The sequence below is a fragment of the Scyliorhinus torazame genome, chromosome 4 (assembly GCF_047496885.1).
Source record: "Scyliorhinus torazame isolate Kashiwa2021f chromosome 4, sScyTor2.1, whole genome shotgun sequence".
Taxonomy (NCBI): Eukaryota; Metazoa; Chordata; class Chondrichthyes; order Carcharhiniformes; family Scyliorhinidae; genus Scyliorhinus; species Scyliorhinus torazame.
This window is the reverse complement of record NC_092710.1, coordinates 164,735,983-164,757,495: the sequence shown is the minus strand read 5'-3', so window position 1 is coordinate 164,757,495 and position 21,513 is coordinate 164,735,983. Positions and strand designations below refer to the sequence as shown.

The window sequence follows — 21,513 nt, the reverse complement described above, 5'->3', positions numbered from 1 at the left end:
AACGGGCAATTCAGAGGGAATTGAAAGGGTGGAACTTAGAACAATCAGCATCAATACGGAAACAGTACTCAACCAACTATTGGGATGGAGGGCAGACAGATCCCCCAAGCCTGATTGCCGACATCCTAGGGTGTTTTAAAAATAATAAATTTAGAGTACCCAATTCTTTTTTTTCCAATTAAGGGGCAATTTAGCATGGCCAATTCATCTGGCAGGCACATCTTTGGGTTGAGGTGAGACCCACGCAGACATGGGGAGAATGTGCAAACTCCACATGGGCAGTGACCCGGGGCCAGGATCGAACCAGGGTCCTCGGCGCCGTGAAGCCTAGGGTGTTAAAGGAAGTGGCAGCAGAGATAGTGTATCCACTGGTTATATAATTCCAAAATGCCCCAGATACGGGAAAGGTTCCAGTGGATTGTAAAAATGCTAATGTAACGCCCTTATTCAAAAAGGAAGGGTGGCAGAATGTAGGAAATTACAGACCAGTTAGTTTAACATCGGTTAAACATAAGGGTCCCGGGTTCGATTCCTGGCTTGGGTCATTGTCTGTGCGTAGACTTCATATTCTCCTCGTGTCTGCGGGGTTTCCTCTGGGTGCTCCCATTTCCGTCAGAAAAATGGAAAGGCAACTTATTATCTAAATGGGGAGAGAATTCGGGCTGCTCCAGTTCAGAGGGAGCTGGGTGTCCTCGTCGATAAGTCATCGAAAACTGGCATGCTGGTACAGCAGGTAATAAAGAAAGCAAATAGAATGTTGGCATTTATAGCTAAAAGAATAGAGCATAACGGTAAAGAAGTGTTCTTGCAACTGTACAAGGCATTGGTGAGACTGCATCTCGACTACAGTGCACAGTTTTGGAAGCAGTTCAGAGAAGGTTCACTAGATTGATTCCAGAGACGTTGGGCGGGATTTTCTGGTCGCTGAAATCGCGCTCAGCGATCGTGCGGAGAATCACCGTTTCTGGCGAAATCAGGGGTGGCGCTGCTTTCGCGATGCTCTGCCCCCCTCCAAAGCAGCGTACTTTAGGAGTAATCTAGGTTACTGTCCACTATGCTCAGCCAAGCTTTCATCACAAGACAATCAACATCTTGGGAGGTTACCACTGACCAGAAACTTAAATGATCAAGCCATCCAAATATTGTGGCTCCAAGAGCAGGATTGGATAGTATTTGGCAAATAGAGCACATTCTGACTCTTAAAGTCTATCTACCACCTAAAAGGCACAAGTCAGGGGCGTGATGGAATACTTTCCACTTGCTTGGATGAGTGCAATTTTTAAAAAGTACTTTTATTGGTTTGTATTTATAGTAACATTGTAAAGAAACATTGTACAGTAATATAACGATATCTACAGAATATATATATTATATATATATATACTTTTGTATACAATAGCAAAGAAAGAAATCGAAAAGACACAACTATAGGAACTTACAGATATGTAGATAAGGTTGTGGAGGAGTGCAATTCTAACACTCAAGAAGCTCGATACCATCCAGGGCAAAGCAGCCTGTTTAATCAACACCGCTTACTTTACCAACACCCTCAGTTTAAATGAATGTATCCACTTTGATTTTCTTTGATGGTTTGTTTATGGTTCAGTGCACTCTTGAGACAGAAAGTTACAAACATGCCATATTCAATCCCTTTTCCTTATTTTGCTTATCCTCCTACAACTCATACTCTGTTTACTAAACATTTGCCTGATCCTATTAGAAATGAAAAAAATTATTTACAGAGAATAACCAAGTTGAATTTCACATTGACAGTAATCAGATGTGGTTTAGTCGGTGGCACTCTTTCCAAGTCACGAGGCTGTAGGCTGAAGTCCCACTCCAGAGGCATGTGCAAAAACAGATAGACTGACATTTCAGTGCAGGGGGTTTGTTGGAGGTACCATCTTTTGGATGATACATTATACCGAGGTCCTATGGGCCGACAGGATGTAAAAGATGCCATGGTAATATTTTAAAGTACAGCAGAAGAGCTATACCTACTGGCCGAATCAATATTCATCCCTCAATCAAAATCACTAAAAAAGTAATTACTGGTCATTACAACATTGATGTTTTGAGAGCTTGCTGTGTGCAGCTTAGCTGTGACATTTTGTACAGTGGCTACACTTCAAAGGTACTTCATTGACCAAGTGCTGTGGGACAACCCAAAGCTGTGAAAGGCGATACCCGAGTCAATTGTTTTGAAAAATAAGTGTATAAATAGCTTAACAAAATGCAGCCGATTGTTGCAATATTGACATCAATTTTACACAACTAAAAATCCTGATATCTACCACTTCACAGAGGAGTCTACAAAATAGCGTGTCTGTTAATCTAACCGTTTTGGAGTAGGTATAATCATTCACTTTACATGGTTCACATTTAATGGCTCCAGTAAATACCTGTGGCCTAGAAAAGGCGGAGGAAAAACCAGGGTAAAACTGGCAGTGAATTAAAAATATAATCTAGAAATACAGCAATTCCTGGTTCTTCCATAAAGCTGAATATGCATTGTAATATGGTGTCAAGAGACTGTCATCTACAATTTGTATTTATAATGCCCTTTTAAAACAGGAATCCGTTGTAAGATGAAAAATTACATCTGATTTTGTTTGAACCAACAGTGAGAATATGCAGATAATGCAGATCCCATTTGGAATATTGTGAGCAGTTTTGCACCCTATATCTTAGGAAGGATGTGCTGGCTTTAGAAAGGGTCCAGAGGAGGTTCACAAGAATGATCCCTGGAATTAAGACCTTGTCAAATGAGGAACGGTTGAGGACTCTGGGTCTGTACTCATTGGAGTTTAGAAGGATGAGAGGGGATCTTATTGAAACATACAAGATACTGCGAGGCCTGGATAGAGTGGGCGTGGAGAGGATGATTCCATTTGTAGGGAAACCTAGAACCAGAGGACACCATCTCAGGTTAAAGGGACGATCCTTTAAAACAGAGATGAGGAATTTCTTCAGCCAGAGGGTGGTGAATCTGTGGAACTCTTTGCCGCAGAAGGTTGTGGAGGCCAATTCACTGAGTCTCTTTAAGACAGAGATAGATAGGTTCTTGATTAATAAAGGGGATCAGCGGTCATGGGGAGAAGGCAGGAGAACCGGGATGAGAAAATATCAGCCATGATTGAATGGCGGAACAGACTCGATGGGCCAAGTGGCCTAATTCTGCTCCTATGTCTTACGGTCTTATGATAAGAGGCATTTCCTCAGAGCATGATTCTGGGAGGAATGGAAAAAACAATCGGCTTATAAATCATCTAAGCTGTTTACCCACACTTACATGTAGCTAATAATAATCTTTATTAGTGTCACAAGTAGGCTTACAATGACACTGCAATGAAGTTACTGTGAAAATCCCCGAGTCGTCACATTTCTGCTCATGTTTGAATACACTGAGGGAGATTTCAGAATGTCCAATTCACTTAACACGTGTTAATCAAGTGCAGCATTCAGATGCGTTCTCTTTACTGGGAAAGGTGCATGGTTCAGAGACTCAAAAAGAGAGGAGTGGAAATAAAAATGTTCTTGAATGCATGTGCAGCGTGGGACTATTGCCTCTCACTTAGAAGGAAATCCTGCATTTAGAAGCTGCTGGCCGATTGGATTGGCCACCAGCTCCAAGAGCACATTAGTGGGTGCTGCCAGGACTGCAAGGAGGCCCAAGAAGGTGAATGGATCTGGAGCAAGGTAAGTCTGGGATATCAGGCGGAGAAGGGCTGAGTTTAGGAAGGGGGACAGCAGTGGTGGGTTTTATTGAGCAGATGGGTAGGAAGAAAGGTGGCTGCTATCTTGGGCTGACCCCAATGCGCTAATTGCACCACCCTTTACAATCGTAAAAAAATAGACTTGTTCACTCCCATCCGACTGCCTACTCCAACCATATTATGGTGATAGCAACATATTATAGAGTTCCATTGACTTGTTAACAAGTCCAATTGACCCTCGAGTATTTATTGAAATAAGGCAGGCCAGGCTGTATATTTTGGCACCACACTCATTTTATCGAATTTGGTCTTTTAAGGATAGCTTGGGAGGGCGGGTGCATCCACCTATTCACACATAGAGCATTTTCCTGGTCTAGGATAAGGAATATCGTAAGTTATTTATCCTTGTGATCATTTGTTAAATTTACAGCATGGGAACATTGTAAATGTCTGGCAGTTTACAGCATTGTTATCCATTTTATTGGAAAATGTTGGGGGATAAATGTGTCTGTTATATACATTTCTACACTAGACATTCAAAATAACCAAAACATAGAACATCTAATTTAAAATAAACTACAAAGCTTCTAACCTATTCTTGAGTGTATGCATTTGAGTAACAATTCAAATACTTGTGAGTCAAAGCTTCAGCCTTTCTGACAATGGAATGGGGCTGTCACTTATTACTATGATGGAATCATCATCATCGTCACCGAGCTGCTTGAAAATGGGCACACTGCTCAGATCAGGTCTTGGCAGGACAGCACTGCTCCCACTCTCTGTTTTAGCAGCAGAGGTATTTTTCTGGGATGTTAAGATTTTGCTACGAGCTTTGCTGTGCTTCTGCATTAATGCATTTTGCTCAGTTTTCCCAACACCAACATTGCTGACGACTTTGAGTTCAATGCATTCAGTGTCTATCCTGGTGTGACCTGCTCTACCAATGACAGGTCTGGCTTCGGTCTGCTGAGTCCATACTTGGCTGTGATTTGCAATGCAGGATGACATCACAGTGCTCTCTGCAGCTCTGGGTTTCACACCAAGCTTTTGTATCATTCTTGAATTCTCAGTATCACTGTCATCGCTGGATGATGATACTTTGTGACAAACACTTTTTTTTGGAACTGTTGAAGCATTTCCATTCACTAGTTTCATTCTGCGTGGTTTGGCTGATTTGTTTTCCTTCAGTTTAAATGAAATGTTATCTGTCCTTGAAGCTTGGTATGAATACATAGCTGGATCATGTATTCCAAAATCCACCTCCATTGAGTCCATTAAATTCTCTTTACCTAACTGAGTTAATGGCCTGGTATGGCGAGTTGCAGTTGGGTCCTCTTGTTGGTAGCATGGAGTTTCTGAGAAGTCAGAATCAGGGAATCCCTCTTTATTCCAATAAATTAAATTATTTGCGAATTTTCCTTGAATAAGAGGCTCAACAACAGCTTTCGGAGATGACCCATCACTTGTACAACCAGATGAACATGACAGGGAGCCGGTTCCACTGGAATTAGTATCTGATTGACGCAGAGATAAAAACTGATATGAGTTCTTTAATAGAATTCGGTCTTTTAAGGATAAATGATAGAGATCACCCAGCATTGTTGCATCCTCATGAAATAATTCCCTCATATTTTTCTGAACTGGATCTTGCCTCGACTCTGCAGCATTTTCATTCAATGCCCCGTCTTCTATCAGTTTATTGATAGAGCCCATGGGAAGACAGGACTTATCAATGACCAAGTGAGTTTGTTCAGGCGTTACAGCTTGAATTATCAGACTGCACTCTGATAGTGGTGTACTAAATGATTGACTCCAGTCAATGCCACTCAAATGCATCTCTGCAACTAACATAGAAGCTGAGGGGGATAGGGCATTAGCATTAAGTGTATTTTCTGATTCTGTAAGAGAGAGAGACTCACAGTTAGATTTTCCTATTTCTGCACTGTATCTAACTGCAGGTTGTTCAATTTGATTTGGAGATTTCCTCCAGAATTCTTTGGGAATCTGAGTGTCTTCAGCAGAAAAGCCAATGGAAAGATTCCAATGAGGGGAGTTGGAGGGATTTGCCTCTTGACTTATGCATTTTTCAACAGGTTCACTTCCTGCTGCAACTTCATCTTTATGGGAAGGTTGTAAATTTATTCCAGCAAGTAGCTGAGTAATTTCATCAGGCATCGGAGCCACCCTGCCTTTTCTCTTGCTTTTACCTGAAATAAAATACAAAACTCATCAATCATCTCAGCTAAAGAACTAAGTTAGTTTCCATTTCTAGCAATATTTTGGCAAACATCATTAAATTAAAACATATTTTGTTGCTCTTCCTCTTTTTTACTTGATACTACAGTGGATGATTAGTATTTAGTTTCAAAACTGCAGTTATATGGAGGACTGGTCAAATGGAGTAGCTGGAAAGACATCTCAGGGATAGCTAATTAGCAGGAGAGAAGAAGTGGTCAAAGTTGTTGATATAAATGTACATCTCCGATGCTCTTTGCAAATAAGCACAGCTAGGACACCTCGTGGTAACAAGTCAGTACTACAAATCCTTTATTATTTAAAATGAATGCACAAATAAGCGTTTTTTCTCCTATCCTCCTCTAAAGGCAGCAAATTACACTGGGCTTTGTTTTGTGGATGTTGGGAACCAATTATTTGTGTGTGGACATCAAAAGTGAGGATCAGTGGGCTATCATACTGTGGAGGGCATTACTGCTGGTCCTCACAAGCTATTAGTGAATTTTTAGGAAGTGAGTTTTATAGAGACTAGGAGTTCAAATGTTTGTCAGTTGTTTCCTTCACACAACACCAACGGTGCAAGGGGTCTTCCTGCTGATTCCCTTATTTCCCCTATCTTTATTTTTTCGTTATCATTTTTGATCCGTGGATGCTTAATGGACATGTATGCTAGCTTTGGACAACTGAACCCAGACTTTGTGGCTCCTGACAGACCGGATGGGATTCAGTTCGATTGATTGGTTAATGGCCAATGAATTGGCCAAAAGGCTGTATTATTCCCAGTAACATGTGGCATTTGGATCCTGCCTGAGTGGGATGATTTCCAGAGACCTAAGGAAAGTAGAGTTGAGATCTGGACACAAAGGGAAAAAGACCTGCTCTGTTAACTCGTCATGATGTAGTCATAGGAATCTCCAAACTAATAAAGCAACAGCCATATCGGCCGAATCCACAATAACTGGCTCCGTTACAGGCAGAGATCCAATATATGTTGGAAAATTATTTAATTGAGCCCAGTATGAGCAATTGGAACTCACCGGTAGTATTAGTGCCTAAGCCGGTGGAACCATAAGGTTCTGCGTAGAATACTGGAAAATAAATGCCATCACCAAAACAGATTTATATCCAATTCCAATATTGGAAGGCTGCATTGGTAGAATAGGTAGTGCCTCCTTCCTGTCAAAGATTGATCTGTTGAAAGGATATTGGCAAGTCCCGTTAACACCCAGGGTGAGGGAGAGATCTGCTTTTGTAACACAGCAAGGGTTGTTTCAATGCAGGCTAACGCCATTTGGACTGAACAATGCACCAGCAACATTCCAGTGGCTTATATCCAAATAGTGGCTGGAGTGCCTCACTGTGCGGTCTACTTGGACGATGTGGTAGTGCATAGTGACTCGTGGGAAGAACATATGGAGCAACTGGAGCTATTCCGACAACTGGAGTTGGCCAGCCTAGTAATCAATTTGACCAAAAGCGTGTTTGCCGTTATCATTTTTGATCCCTGGATGCTTAATGGACATTGAATGGGTCCTTCCCGTGTAATCCCTTATTTCCCCTTTCTTTTAATTTGCAGTTAAACTTTTGAGGCATGGATGATTAATGGACATGTCTCTTTAAGGCAAACAGCCAATATCTTTAATTCAAGCAGAATAATCAAGTAGTTACAGCTTTGCTGGCTTAAACTAGAGCTGCAGTCTTGTTGACACCATAGAGAGAGATGGGGTTGGGACTTGGTTTGATTGATTGGCAACTGGCCAATAAATTGGCCTAACAGGATGTGTTCTGCTTGGTAACAGGTGGTGAAATGATCCTATCCCAGTGGAATGCATTTCAGAGACCTAAGAAGTTTAAGTTTGATTCTGGAAGCACAAAGACCAAGATCTGCTTTCACTCTCCAGAAAAGCTGCTTTGAGCGCTGTTTTTTCTGAATAGGAGAAAAATTAGACTGTGCAAATAAAGACCAGACCTGCCTATCTCTCGCCAATGTGTGTATTGAGTTTCTAAACTACAGAGAACCTGAATGAATGAGTGAATCTACAGAGAAGACAAATATAGGCTGCAGAGAGTTTAACCTGCAAGCTTGTTGTGAAGGAGGTGGGCTGAAAACCATCATCTGAAACTTATGATTTTTACCCCTTTCCACCCCTCTGTGTTTGACTGTCTTGTGTGTATGTGTGTATAGGGTGGGGGAAAGTTAAAATGGGATATTTGGAATTAGATAATCATTAACCAGCTGTATTTGCTACATATTTCATTATAGTTCTTGTCATTAAATAAACAGTATTGTGCTTATATTTACAAACTTCGCGACTGTAATTACTGGACATCCAAAGGCCAAACATTTTGGGTATTTTTATAAGAATTATTAATTAATTCACTTGTGCTGTGACTCTGGGGCATGTGGGGCTGGAATTGACCAGGCACTAGCCCAGGATGGCCTAACAGCATGTATCTTTGAGTCAAGCAGCAGAGAGAATGAGGAATTCAAGAAATTGCAACATAGCACATGGTGCTGGTAGCTTTGGACAGCAGAACTAAACCCTTTTCGCTCCTGAGAGATGGGATGGGGCTCAGTTTGATGAATTGGCCAAAAGGCTGTATTCTGCCTGGTACCAGGCGGTGATTGGATCCTGCCTGGGTGGGATGATTTTCAGAGACCTAAGGAAGGCAGAGTTGGATCCTGGAAACCCTGGTGTTTTCTTCAGAAAGGCTGTGAGTTGCTGCATTTCTGAAACTGCAGAGACCAGAAAGAATCTACAGTGAAACCATTACAGACTGCAAACAGATAACTGGATTTGAAAGCTTACTTTGAAGGAAAGTCTGCTTAAAGACAAGTATCTGAAGCAAAAACTCTTTTTCCTTGTACTTACTACTTTCAGTCCTTTTCTCCCCTTTGTGTTTGTCTGCCTTGTGTGTGTGGGTGGGCAGACAAGTTAAAGTTGGAGATTAAGAATTAGATAACAGTTAACCAGTTGTATTTGCTGCATAATCATTATAGTTCCAATTATAAATAAACAGTAATTGTTTTTAAATTTACAAGCCTGCTGACTGTAATTATTGGGCAGCCAAGGGCCAAAGACTTTGGGCAGTTTTCGAAGAATTATTGGTTAATTCAATGGTGTTGCAACTCTGGGTAAGGTGGGGCTGGAATTGACCGCGCACTAGCCCAGGGTGTCATAACATACAGTAATGCATCCATTGCCTCCTTGAATGATAGCAACACATTCAGCACAAGTCAGTGATTAAAGCTGGTTTGTGACCACTCCATGCAGTGCATTTACCAGCTGAAGACTTGGGCAAACTTGAGGAACTGTTTGCAGGATAAAATGATTGATTAGTTCAAAATATAACAGTTCTAATCTAAATGTTATGTAAAATAGAATGCGAGTGCTGAAAAAATATGTTATATTGAAGCTTTTGGCCTTGCACTCATCAGGACAATTGCCAGAATACCAACGTCAGGGGAAACAACAACTTTATACTGTATAAGAGTGTTGTTCGGTTGGAAACAGGACTCTGAGGTGTTGCCATGGAGAATGGTGACTGACAGTTAACTGTCAAGCAGTGTTTAAAATTTAAACAAGGCAGTCTAACTCTGGTTGGTCAAGGCATCGCCATTCGGAATGAAGCAGTGAATGGCGATCAATTATGTGATGGTACCGGACCAGACCCCAATTTATGTTAGGGAACTGGTAAGACCCAACAATTTTTCAATTTGTAAAACTGTGAAGAAAGTATACTTCGCCCCAGGGGTGATTCCAGTGACAAATAGGGATATTTTATATGGAACGAAACACAGTATTAGCCATATTAACAGCACAAAAAAAGTAGCTTTTCAATTAACAGTTAAACAATTCTTAAAATAAAAAGAAACATTTTAACTACTAACTTTTATATTTTCTGTTTCCAATTAAGTAAAGTCAATTACAGATCAAAAGCCACTTATAAATAAAGTTAGCAAACACAGGGATATTTGCTGTACTATTGTATAGAGATTTCTTGTAAAAATTGCTTAGAGCAAGAGAGATCCCTTTCAGCCACAACCTGCCAATCCTTTTGTCTTTGTCAGACTAAAACGTTCTACAGACAACCAAAATTGTTTGCTACAGACCCTATTATTTTACCCTACCTTGAGTTTGCTGTGAAATTATTAATGAAGGTTTGGATCACGAGGGCAGCACAGTGGTGCAGTGGTTAGCACTGCTGCATCAGGGCGCTGAGGTCCCAGGTTTGATCCCGGCTCTGGGACACTGTCCGTGTGAAGTTTGCACATTCTCCCTGTGTTTGCGTGGGTTTCGCTCCCACAACTTAAAGATGTGCAGGATAGGTGGATTGGCCATGCTAAATTGTCCCTTAATTCGTAAAAATGAATTGGGTACTCTAAATTTAAAAAAAACAAAGGTTTGGATCACGCCAAACTAAAAAGTTGGGGAAAATATGCCACAATTTATAAAGGGGGAAATCAGAGATCACCTTTCTGTAATGGGTGGGTAGTGAGGGGAGAAATCCGGGCTGCTTAAATTAATCTCCTCCGGCCCAACATAAATATATTTACTACAAACAACATTTTTGAACATAGAAACATTTCCGACATTCCTGAAAAGTGTTAATTTTTCCAAAAGCTCAGTAAGCGAGTTCATGTACAACCAATGAAAACATTATGTACTGATTGGAATGTAAACCTTTCATTGAAGACACATGCATTCCTGAGAACAGATTGGATGATGCCCCCTCTTTAATATCGCAACTTACTTTTTTGCTTCTTCTTTTCTTCCTCTTTTTCTGCTTTTTGTCTGTGAAATTGAGAAATTATGTCTGGATATGCTGCCTGAAAGGAAACTTGATCTTCTATGGTTGATACAGTGTTCTGTGAATCTTCAGATTGATCATTTGAGTAAATGTAATGCTCTAGTTAACAAAGGAAATCATTTATTAAAATGTCTGTTACCAAGCTATTACTAGTTTCTCAGCTCAAGACGATCGTTTGTAAATAGAAGTTAACCGCTAAACAATTGCTCAGATACAATTGACTGTAGGTGAAAATAAGATGATGTTTATTATGGGATAAATTTTCATCTTCATCCACTTAACCAGGTTATTCATAAAGGCCCCACCTCGCCAACCTCACTACCACCAGTCAGCTCTCACCCTCAAAGGGAAAAGCAGCCTATGATCATCTGGGACCAGTAATGTGACTGAGCTTTCAAGATACGCCTGACCTTTCCCAAACCCACCCCATTTTTTATTGCAATGATTTCTGGAAAGTCAGGCAGGTAATTTCCCCTACCATAATACTGTCCAGACAGTGAAGGTAAAAATCTCTTATGTTCAATTGCTGACTTTAAAATTAGCAATGGTCTATGAAAAAAAGCTACACATGGGATGCAAAATTATGGATGTGAACTGAATGTAAAATAGGTAGTATGATTGGCAAGAAAGAGTTCATGTGCTAAATTGTAATTTAGAGGATCAACATTTATAAACGTATCCAAGAGCTGAGCTTTCTAGCCAATGCAGGGTGATTAGCGTAAGTGGCTATGGGAGAAAATCTCATTACTGGATCTTGACATTTTTATATTTATTGTTGCTGGCCAGGCCTGCATTTATTGGCCATCCCCGATTGCCCTTAAGAAGGTGGTGATGGGCTTCCTTCTTGAACTGCTGCGGTCCATGTGTTGTAGGAAAACCCACTATGTGGTTTGGAAGGTACCAGGATTTTGACATAGCAACAGTGAAGGAAAGTTAATATAGTTCAAAGTAAGGATGGTGAGTGACTTGGAGGTGAACTTGCAGTTGGTGTTCGCATGCATCTGCTGCCCTCATCCTTCTAGATGCAGAGGTCGAGGGATTGAAAGGTTTGTTGAGTGACACTTGATGAGTTGCTGTTCTGTACCTTATAGATGGCACATACAGTTGCCGCTGTGCATTGGTGGTGGAGGAGTGAATGTTCAAAATGGTGGATGGGGTTCAATCAAGTCAGTTGCTTTGCCATTGGTGGTGTTGAGATGCTTGAATGTTATTTGAGCTGCACACAGCCAGGTAAATGTACAGTATTTCATCACACTCCTCACTTGGGCCTTATAGATGGTCATAGGCTTTGGGAAGTCAAAAGGTGAGTCATATTTATATGGTTGGTCCAATTAAGTTTCTGGTCAATGGTACCTCCTGGATGTTTTAAAGTGGGAGATTTAGCGATGGTAATGCCACTGAATATCAAGGGGAGAAGGTTAGATTCCGTCTTGTTGAGGATAAGTCATTGCCTGGCACTTGTGTGGCACGAATGTTACTTGCCACTTATAGCCCAAGACTGAATATTGCTCAGGTCTTGCTACATATGGGCACAGACTGCTTCAGTACTTGAGGAGTCGTGAATGGCGCTGAACATTGTGCAATTATCAGTGAACATTATCAGTGAACATCCCCACTTCTGACCTCACAATGGAAGGAAGGTCATTGATGAAACAGCTGAAGATGACTAGGGATGAGACACAACCCCGAGGAACTCCTGCAGCAATATCCTGGAACTGAGATGATTCACCTCCAACAGCCCACAACCATCTTCCTTTGTGCTTTCCCCCTGATTCTTATTGGCTTCAGCTTTTTTGCATCCTTGATGTCACATTTTGTGAAATGTTGGCTTGATGTGAACGGCAGTCATTCCCACCTCACTTCTGGAGTTCAGCTCTTTTGACCGTGTTTGCACTAAAGGTGTAATGAGATCAGGAGCCGAGTGGCCCTGGCAGAACCCAAACTGACATCAAAGGGCAGGTTATTGCTGAGTAAATGTCAAGTGCACTGTTGATCACTTTCCATCACTTGGTTGATGATCAAGAGTAGAAAGACTGTGCAATATTTGGCCACGTTGGACAAAACATACTGTGGGCAAGATATACCTGAGCAATTTTCCACATTCGTAGAATCATAGAATCACTACAATGCAGTAGGCGGCCATTCGGCCCATTGAGTCTGCACCGACACTCTCAAGGAACACCCTACCTAGACACACAACCCACCCTATCCCCGTAACCCAATAATCCCACCTAACCTTTTGAACACTATGGGATCATTTTTATCACTGCCAAGTAGATACCAGTTTTGCAGCTGTAATGGAACATCTTGGCCAGGGGCATGGCTAGGTCTGGAGCAAAAGTCTTTAGTACTATTGCTAGAATATTGTCAGTGCCCATAGCCTTTGCAGTGTCTTTAGCCATTTTCTGATATCACACGGAGTGAATTGAATTGGCCGAAGACTGGCACCTGTGATGCTGGGACCCTAGGAGGAGGCTAAGATGGATCATATACTGGGTACTTCTGGCTGAAGAGTGTAGCAAACGCATCAGGTTTATCTTTTGCATTGATGTGCTGGGCTCTCCCATCATTGAGAATGGGAACATTTGTGGCGCCTCCTCTTCTAATTAGTTGATTAATTGTCCATCACCATTCACCACTGGATGGGCACAGTAAGAAGTCTTACAACACCAGGTTAAAGTCCAACAGGTTTGTTTGGAATCACTAGCTTTCGGAGCGTAGCTCCTTCATCAGGTGTTGTAAGACTGTGCCCACCCCAGTCCAACACCGGTATCTCCACATTATAACATTGGATGTGGCATAACTGCAGAGCTTAAATCTGATCCATTGTTTGTGGGATCAATTAGCTGTCAATCGTTTGCTGCTTTCACTGTTGGGTATGCAAGTAGTCCTATGCTGCAGCTTTGTATAATTACTTACAATTGCCTGGTCTCTTTCATGCACTCTCACATCTGGTGCAGATGAACAGTTTACAGACCAACTTTGCCAGTAGGTAGGGCTGCAAGGTGTCAGGAGGGAATTCAGCATTACAAAGACAGTTGTGGCCAATGGATTTATTGAGATTTGTTCACCATATATATTTTTATCTCGTGAGGTTTGCATACTTTTAATCTGCTTCCTTGGCAGAAACATTCAGCCTGAAACTTTCAGGCTATGAACTTCATAATAACCTTGCAAGAAATGCAACTGACATTTCTTCATGTTTCAGAGGAAAATATTATTTTGGAAAAGTTTGGAATGTCTCAGAAATTGCTTCCTGGACCTGTGATGAAGGATTTCATCAATAAGATATTGCGCAGAATTGTAGAATGAATTTACAGGCAATATTGTACATTAGTAATGTTTATGGCCATTGTGGAACATTTTGTGATTTTCTTACATGGCATGTGGTCATAGTTGACATAAGCTGAAATTATGATCACAAAGCCAGGCTATACTTTTCCATGTAACATCTTTCGAAAGTTAAAACTTTAAACCAAATTACCTGGCTTTCCCCATAGAATTTCAAAACATGGAATCCCATTCCGAATTCTTGTTCTGACAACTCTTAAAAGGAAAAAGGAAAGAAGTTTGAAACCCAGAATACGTTACAGACTATAGCGTAGCAAAAAACATATGATAACACATCAAGATGTAAAGAATTATAGTGTTAAGTGCTTTTACAGACGGCCACTGAAGATATCTTCTGTACTCCATTCTCTCCTATATATCTGGCTTCTGTGCAAGAATGAGAAGACATTTGCAGTGGGACAGCCCCTCGCTCCACAAAACTATGCAAGCGCATGGTTACCCAACCATTCCTTGTAATCAAGTATTAGCATACCCAGCCAGGACACTGTGTAACGGGCAGTAAATATGATGCAAAGCAGATAAACTGCCTTCAGTTATGTCTCGTATTGTAAACAAAATAGCAATATAGATCGTTCCAGAATATTAAACCAAAAAATGAGGTACAAATAATGGTAAATTAAGCACTTTAGTGATTAGTACCTTATCGGTTGTAAATGACATGGGTCTCTTTTTCCCAATTTTCTTTCTATCATATCGTGATGTGAGAGTAAGTTCAGCACTTTTTCACATGTGTAGTGTCTAGGCCACTCCATTTTATCCAGGGCAAAATTCTAGATGTATGAAACAAAACTTCTGTTAATGTGGCACGATGAGCTATTTGTCAAAAGCTTTCCAGATCATCTGGGTAGGAAATCCAAACTTTCGCTGCATGGAAGTTCCTTTGCCTTACAAGTATACACATTAGACCACAAAATTCTATTTGCCAAATCAATACGTATGGACTCAATTTTGTCTGCTGTGCTGATATGTCTGATATGACATAATTTGGATTTTAAAAAGTATACGAGAGAAATAAAATGTTTTTTCACTGTAAGATATAGACATTTACTGTGTTTCTTCTTATTAACCTTGAATTTTACTTCTCAATCAACCTGATTTGTGGCTTATAGCCTGAGTTACAAAAACTCAATGTTATTAGCCTGTCAGTCAGAGAACACAAGATGACTTGCACAATTTTTAGCAAGCTGATCAGTGGTATAAAAAGATTACAGTCAACCCAAGCATGCTTTAACATACAATGCTTGGCACATAAAGCTATGTTTCAGTTCATGAGAAACAAGGGTTTGTTTGTTTGTGGAAGTACTCCTTTATGGTAGAAGAATAAAAGTGTATTTGAAGGATAATCTATTGTAGGCCTGGTGCTTGGTGGATGCTGATCAGAAGAGGGAAGCCTGGTTGATTTTTTTCCTTGCTGTCCGAGAAGGCACTGTTCTATTGTAGTGTAATAACATCCCCAGATAAAATCAGAAAACCCATTAAAAGACTAGGGTTTAAACTTGAGACCCACCTGTTGTGCATGCTTGGTTCACTTAGCAGCTGCACTGAAGATCTTCAATCTGATATTTCAATTAAATGCATTATTGTAACATTTTGAATAAACCACTTTGTAAAATGTTATTCCATACCTGAAGTAAAAGCAATTTTGGTCGCTTCCATTGAACATTTTGAATTAGCTGGTCTTTACTGATAAGAAATTCTCTGATCACCTGAAGCACAGGAAACAATATTTACATAATCATAGAATGGTTACAACACAGGAGGCCTTTTGATCCTGTGTGTCTGGGTCAACTCACTGAAAAAGCAAATCATCCTGCCCTAGTCCCCTACCTTTTCCCCATAACACTAAATATTTTCTCTTCAGATAATTAGCCAATGCATTTTTGAAAGCCAAGTTTGAATCTGCCGACACCACACTCTCAGTCGGTACATTCCAGATTCTAACCATTTGCTGTGTAAAATGTTTCTTCCTCATGTTTCCTATGGTTCTTTCCCAATCATCTTAAGATCTCTGAAGAGTCAGACAGATGCAAAACGTTATCTCTGTTTCTCCCACCACAGATGCTGTCAGACTTGCTCAGCTTTTCTAGCATTTTCTGTTTTTATTTCAGATTTCCAACATCAGCAAAAGTTTTCTTTTATTAATATCGGTGTACTATGGTTCTCAACCCTTCTGTCAATGGAGCCTGTTTCTCCCTATATACTCTGTCTAGAGCCTTCATAAGTTTAAACATCTCTAACTTTTCAACCTTGGAGGAGACCACAACTTCAATCCATTCATGTAATTGAACTCCTTAATCTCTGGAACCATTCTTGTAAACCTTTTGGCACTCTCTCCAATTCTTCACATCTTTCCTAAAGTGCGCTGTCCAGAATTAGACACACTACTCCAGTCAAAGCCAAATCAGTGTTTTATAAAGGTTCAGCATAACTTCTTGCTTTTGTTATCTCTGTCTCTATTTATAAAACCCAGGGTCCCGCATAACTTGTTAACTACTTTTCCAACCTGCACAGTCACCTCCAATGATTTCTGCACATAAACCCCAAGATCCCTCTGCTCCTCCACTGCTTTTAGTGCTGTAACCTTGATAATACCGCCCACGTTCTTCCTACCAAAATGTATTTCTTCACTCTTTGCTGCATTAAATTTGATCTGCCACTTGCCCGTCCATACTACCAGCCTGTCTATGATCTTGAGGTCTACACTATCTTACTTACAGTCACAGTGGTTCCTTGTTTGGCATCACCAGTAAATACTAAAATTGTGCCATGCACACAAGTCTAGGTCACAAACAAAGATACAGAAAAGCAATGGCCTTAGTATCAACTCCTGGGGAACCCAACTGTATGTCTTCCTCCAGTCAGAAAAACAATTATTCATCACTCGTCTCTGTTTCTGTCTATCAGCCAATTTTGCATCTACACTGCTCGCCTTATTTCCTTTATGATCCTTGGATGAATCCCACCTGATCGTGTTGACATATCAACTTTAAGTTCAATCAATGTGTCTCAAATACATCTATTTTCACAATAACTTGGGAGTGTAGTTCCTTCCTTGGTAAAGACAGATGCAAAACACTCATTTTGTACCTCAGCCATGTCCTCTGCCTTTATATATAAATCCCTTTTGGTCCCTTTTCGGCCCACCTCTACTTTTTCGACTCTCTTTAACTATTTACATGTCTAGAGAAGATTTTTGGATTCTCTGTTCTCTTCTCTACTTACCTCTCTGATTTTATTTTCCACTTCTCATCATAGTTCTCACTATTAACCATCAACCTGACATCTTTCACGTGCACTCTTTATCTGCTTCATCTTACTCTGTATACTTTTTGTTTTCCACGGAGATCTAGATTTGTTTGACCTAATTCTCCTCCTCGTTGAAATAAACACTGATTTGGCTTCGACTGGAGTAGCGTGTCTAATTCTGGACAGCACACTTTAGGAAGGACCTGAACCATTAAAGGCAGCCAATTTTTCAATTATTTTTGCTTGCCACTCCAGTTTATCTTATTACGTTTACTCTATGTTGTGTTATGCTGCTTCGGATAACACAGGCTGCTACTTGATGCAGTCTTAACTAAAGGATGCTCCAGACTCTGAAATGAGTTCAATGTGTTTATTGAACTATTAACACAGTTCTCAAATAAGTTTGACTCTCTGCTAATCTAACTGTAGTAACTTAGTCTAACTGTATCAGCTTGCTCTAAGCCACGTGCTGGGGTGTGATGCTGCTGATCAACCCTGTCTAACTCTCTAGATGTCTGTCTGTGGAAAGAGGCAGGGTGTGAGTGCCTCATCTCTTTTATAGTGTTTATGTCATGCCCCCTTGTGTTGATGCCACCTCTGAGTGTCCTGACTGCCCATTGGTTGTGTCCTATTCTGAGTGTTCATTGGTTGCATGTTTGCAGATCATGACACTCTAGATTGTCCCTTGTCCTTTTCCAATGCTAACTTGAACTGTTTCATAATATGATCACTGTCCCCTACCTGCCCGCTTACTGTCATTTGATCCACTTGGCAGTGCTTCCTTCTTTGTTGGGCTGAAAATATACTGATCTAGAAAATTTTCCTGAACATGCTTAGGAAACTCTGTCCTTTATATATTGTCACTAATCCAGTCTACAAAATAATTCAACTTCCCCATGATAAATACTCTAATTTTTCATAACTATAATTTCCTTTCAAATTTGTTCCTGTATACAATACACCCAATTGAGTACCTCTACTGTTTCTTAGCTCTGACCAAATACTGTCCTTAACCCCGCTCTCTCCAACATCGTAATTTTATCTTAAACAATAAGGTCACTTTCTCCCCTTCTCTTTCTTTCCTGAACAACCTGCATCAAAGAACATTTAATACTCAGTCCTACCCTTTTTCTGAGCAAAGTCTGCTATCACCATTATATTCCTCTGTGTCCATCTGCGCTTGGAGCATGCCAACATTATTTACCATCCACAGTGCATATGCAACCATGCACCATAAACCTAATTTCGACCTTCTGGCATTTCCTCCTACTATAACCCCATTGAATGAAGCATAGGTCATTCTGCTCCGCCAATCAATATGATCATGGCTGATCCCGTATCTCAATGCCATACTACCGCACTTTCCTCAAAGCTTTTGATGCCTTTAGAGTCTAGAAACGTATGTTTCTTTCTTACATATATTCAGCGACTTGATCGATGTTAGAGTTCCACAGGTTCAACATCCTCTGGGTGAAGACATTTCTCCTCATCTCAGTCCTCAATGAGCTACTCCATATCTTCAGACTGTGACATCCGCCGCAGAGGAAACAACATCCCTGCATTCAGTCTGTTCATCCCAGTCAGATCTTTAGACGTGGCAATTAGATCCCCTTTCATTCTTCTAATTTCCAGTGCATACAGGCCTAGTTGACCGAATCTTTCCTCATACAATAATCCTGCCATCCCAGGAATCAGGTCGTCAATGTCTGCTGCACTTCCTCTATAGCAAGTATATGCTTTCTTAGGTAAGGAAACCAAAACTGCACCCAAAACGCCAGGTATGTTCTCACTAAGAGAGTAAGCTGTCACCTGGACAGCCTTAAATGCTTTACTATTCTTACTCTAGTGCTATTTGTCTCTCCCAACCCTTTCTTCTCCCTTTCTATCACTACACCCTAGTTCAAGGTTTTTGAATCTGCAGTTCGCGGGCGAATGTCGGGAACATTGCGGACCGGCTTTTAAATGGAACAAGGCAGTCTTCCGACCAGAAGTGTCGGCAAAGAGCAGGTCACACACCTGGCACGTACACTGACGTTACGCGTCAGTGCTTTAGGTGCAAAATCATGGAGAAGAGATTTCCTCCATTTTCTAGCTGCAAACAAGGCAACAAGAGGACCAGAGACACAAACAGGCCAGCAAATCACAACTGAATCCACTGTAGAGAGCCTCTCAGGAGATTCCACGGCAGGACAAAATAGTGCTAGTGCTAGCTCTATACAGAGCTCCAGGGCCTCTGGTGAACTGCCATCAAAGAAAAAAAAGGAAAGGGAACAAAGCAGTATAAAGATGATTTCTTGAGGTATGGTTTTGTTAATTGTGCCAATGCAAATCAGGATGTGTGTAATATGGAGGGAAGTACTGGCAAATGAGAGTTTAAAATCCTCAAAACCTCAAAGCCATTTGAAGACGAAGGACAAACCTTTTGATTTTTTTCAAAGGATGCAGTGAGAACTTAAACCATTAGCAAGTCCGGAGTATTTGTGAAAGTTGTGAGTTTCATTAAACACAAACAACTCAATATCAGGTTTTTGAGGCTCTATGTCCCTAAATGGGGGCTGCGCGCACACATTTATTGTTTCACACAGAGCCAGAGGTAGTAGTAGAGGCGGGTACAATTGTGTCTTTAAAAAGCATTTAGATAGTTACATGGGTAAGATGGGTATAGAGGGTTATGGGCCAAATGCGGGCAACTGGGACTAGCTTAATGGTAAAAACTGTGCGGCATGGACTGGTTGGGCCGAAGGGCCTGTTTCCATGCTGTAAACTTCTATGATTCTTTCTATGATTCTATGAGCTGTCTTGGGTGTCAAGGGGTCGGATGCTTGTCAGAGTTTACGAACAGAAGTTTGAAATCCACACTTTCCTCCTTGAGAAATCGTTCCCCCGGCTGATTCACTTGGTGATGAAACTTGAATGCTAACTATGTCTTACCTTGCAGCCATATTTTCAATTCTAAACTAACTGAACCTCAAATTGTAAGGAAAGGTTGATGATTGCTTTTGGCACTGTGAAGAAATATATACTTTCCAAAAGTTATTGAAAGTTTGGCAAGTGCGAGTACAAAGCCAAACCTACTACATATTCCCCATACTCCTACGACACATTGAAGAAAACAGTGTTAGTAATGGAACTGTCAATAGACTGGCAAGCCTTATTCAGTTGCATCTTGCTGCAGGTCCAGAGGAGAAGTTTCAGATTTTGAAAGAGGAGGTGGGTGAAAAATCCCTTTGAGACCCTGGAGCCAGTTACTAACTCTTTAAAAATAAATTTAGAGTACCCAATTCATTTTTCCAATGAAGCGGCATTTTAGCATTGTCAATTCACCTACCCTGCACATCTTTGGGTTTGTGGGGGCGAAACCAACGCAAACACGGGGAGAATGTGCAAGCTCTACACGGACAGTGACCGTCAGTTATTAACTTACAGCTAACTCCAAATGAAGAGACTGAACTTCTGCGCTTCACCTGTGACAACACATTATAAACACACAAGTCTATGAGGCTGTCAGCATTCTGGAATAGCATCTCTGAGGAGTATCCAGTGCGGAGTAAAACAAACATTTTGTTGCTAGTGTCCTTCACAGCTACCTACATGCGAGGTTGGATTTTCCGTCTTCACAAAGATAAATATGTGGTGGTATGTATTAGGGGTATTAAGGTACCCTGTGACGCCGAGAGGCTATTGGTGGATGGACACTGGATCCCGATTGGATCAGCCGCCTGCTGGCTCCACCCAGTAAGGCGGAGTATAAGAGCCCAGGTTCTCCCAGCAGCCGCATTGTGTAACTGTGCTGCTGGGGAACAAGTCTGCGTCATAAAGCCATCGTTCGACTCCTTCTCATCTCGTCTCCTGAGTGATTGATTGTGCTACAATTTATTACGCAAACTTTTAAGGACATGGAGCTCCGAAACATTCCGGAGTGCCTGCGAATCAGCCCCCACGCGGCAAACTCAGCGGCCACTTTTAAACATTGGTTAGCGTGTTTTCAGGGATACCTCCGAACGGCCCCCGGCATACTTACAGAAGAACAGAAAATCCAGGTCCTGCATGCCAGGTTGAGCCCTGAAATCTACACGCTCATAGAGGATGCGGAAGATTTCCCGACGGCGATCGCCATGCTGATACGAATCTATGTTCGGCGCGTCAACAAGAT

At 41.1% G+C, this 21,513-nt stretch overlaps 1 protein-coding gene across 5 annotated transcripts in view; it reads right to left on the bottom strand.

Annotated features, from left to right (window-relative positions):
- Positions 1-1,262: 1,262 nt before the first annotated feature.
- LOC140410572 (flap endonuclease GEN homolog 1) overlaps positions 1,263-21,513 on the bottom strand; it is a 79,137-nt gene continuing 58,886 nt past the window's right edge. For all 5 annotated transcript variants that reach the window (XM_072498835.1, XM_072498834.1, XM_072498837.1 and 2 more), the window contains 5 exons: positions 15,740-15,820; positions 14,754-14,884; positions 14,248-14,309; positions 10,707-10,862; positions 1,263-5,923 (listed from right to left, as the gene is read on the bottom strand). In XM_072498835.1, coding sequence (XP_072354936.1) covers positions 4,356-5,923; positions 10,707-10,862; positions 14,248-14,309; positions 14,754-14,884; positions 15,740-15,820 — 1,998 coding nt within the window. In that variant the 3' untranslated portion in view covers positions 1,263-4,355. The remainder of the gene's footprint in view (positions 5,924-10,706; positions 10,863-14,247; positions 14,310-14,753; positions 14,885-15,739; positions 15,821-21,513) is intronic.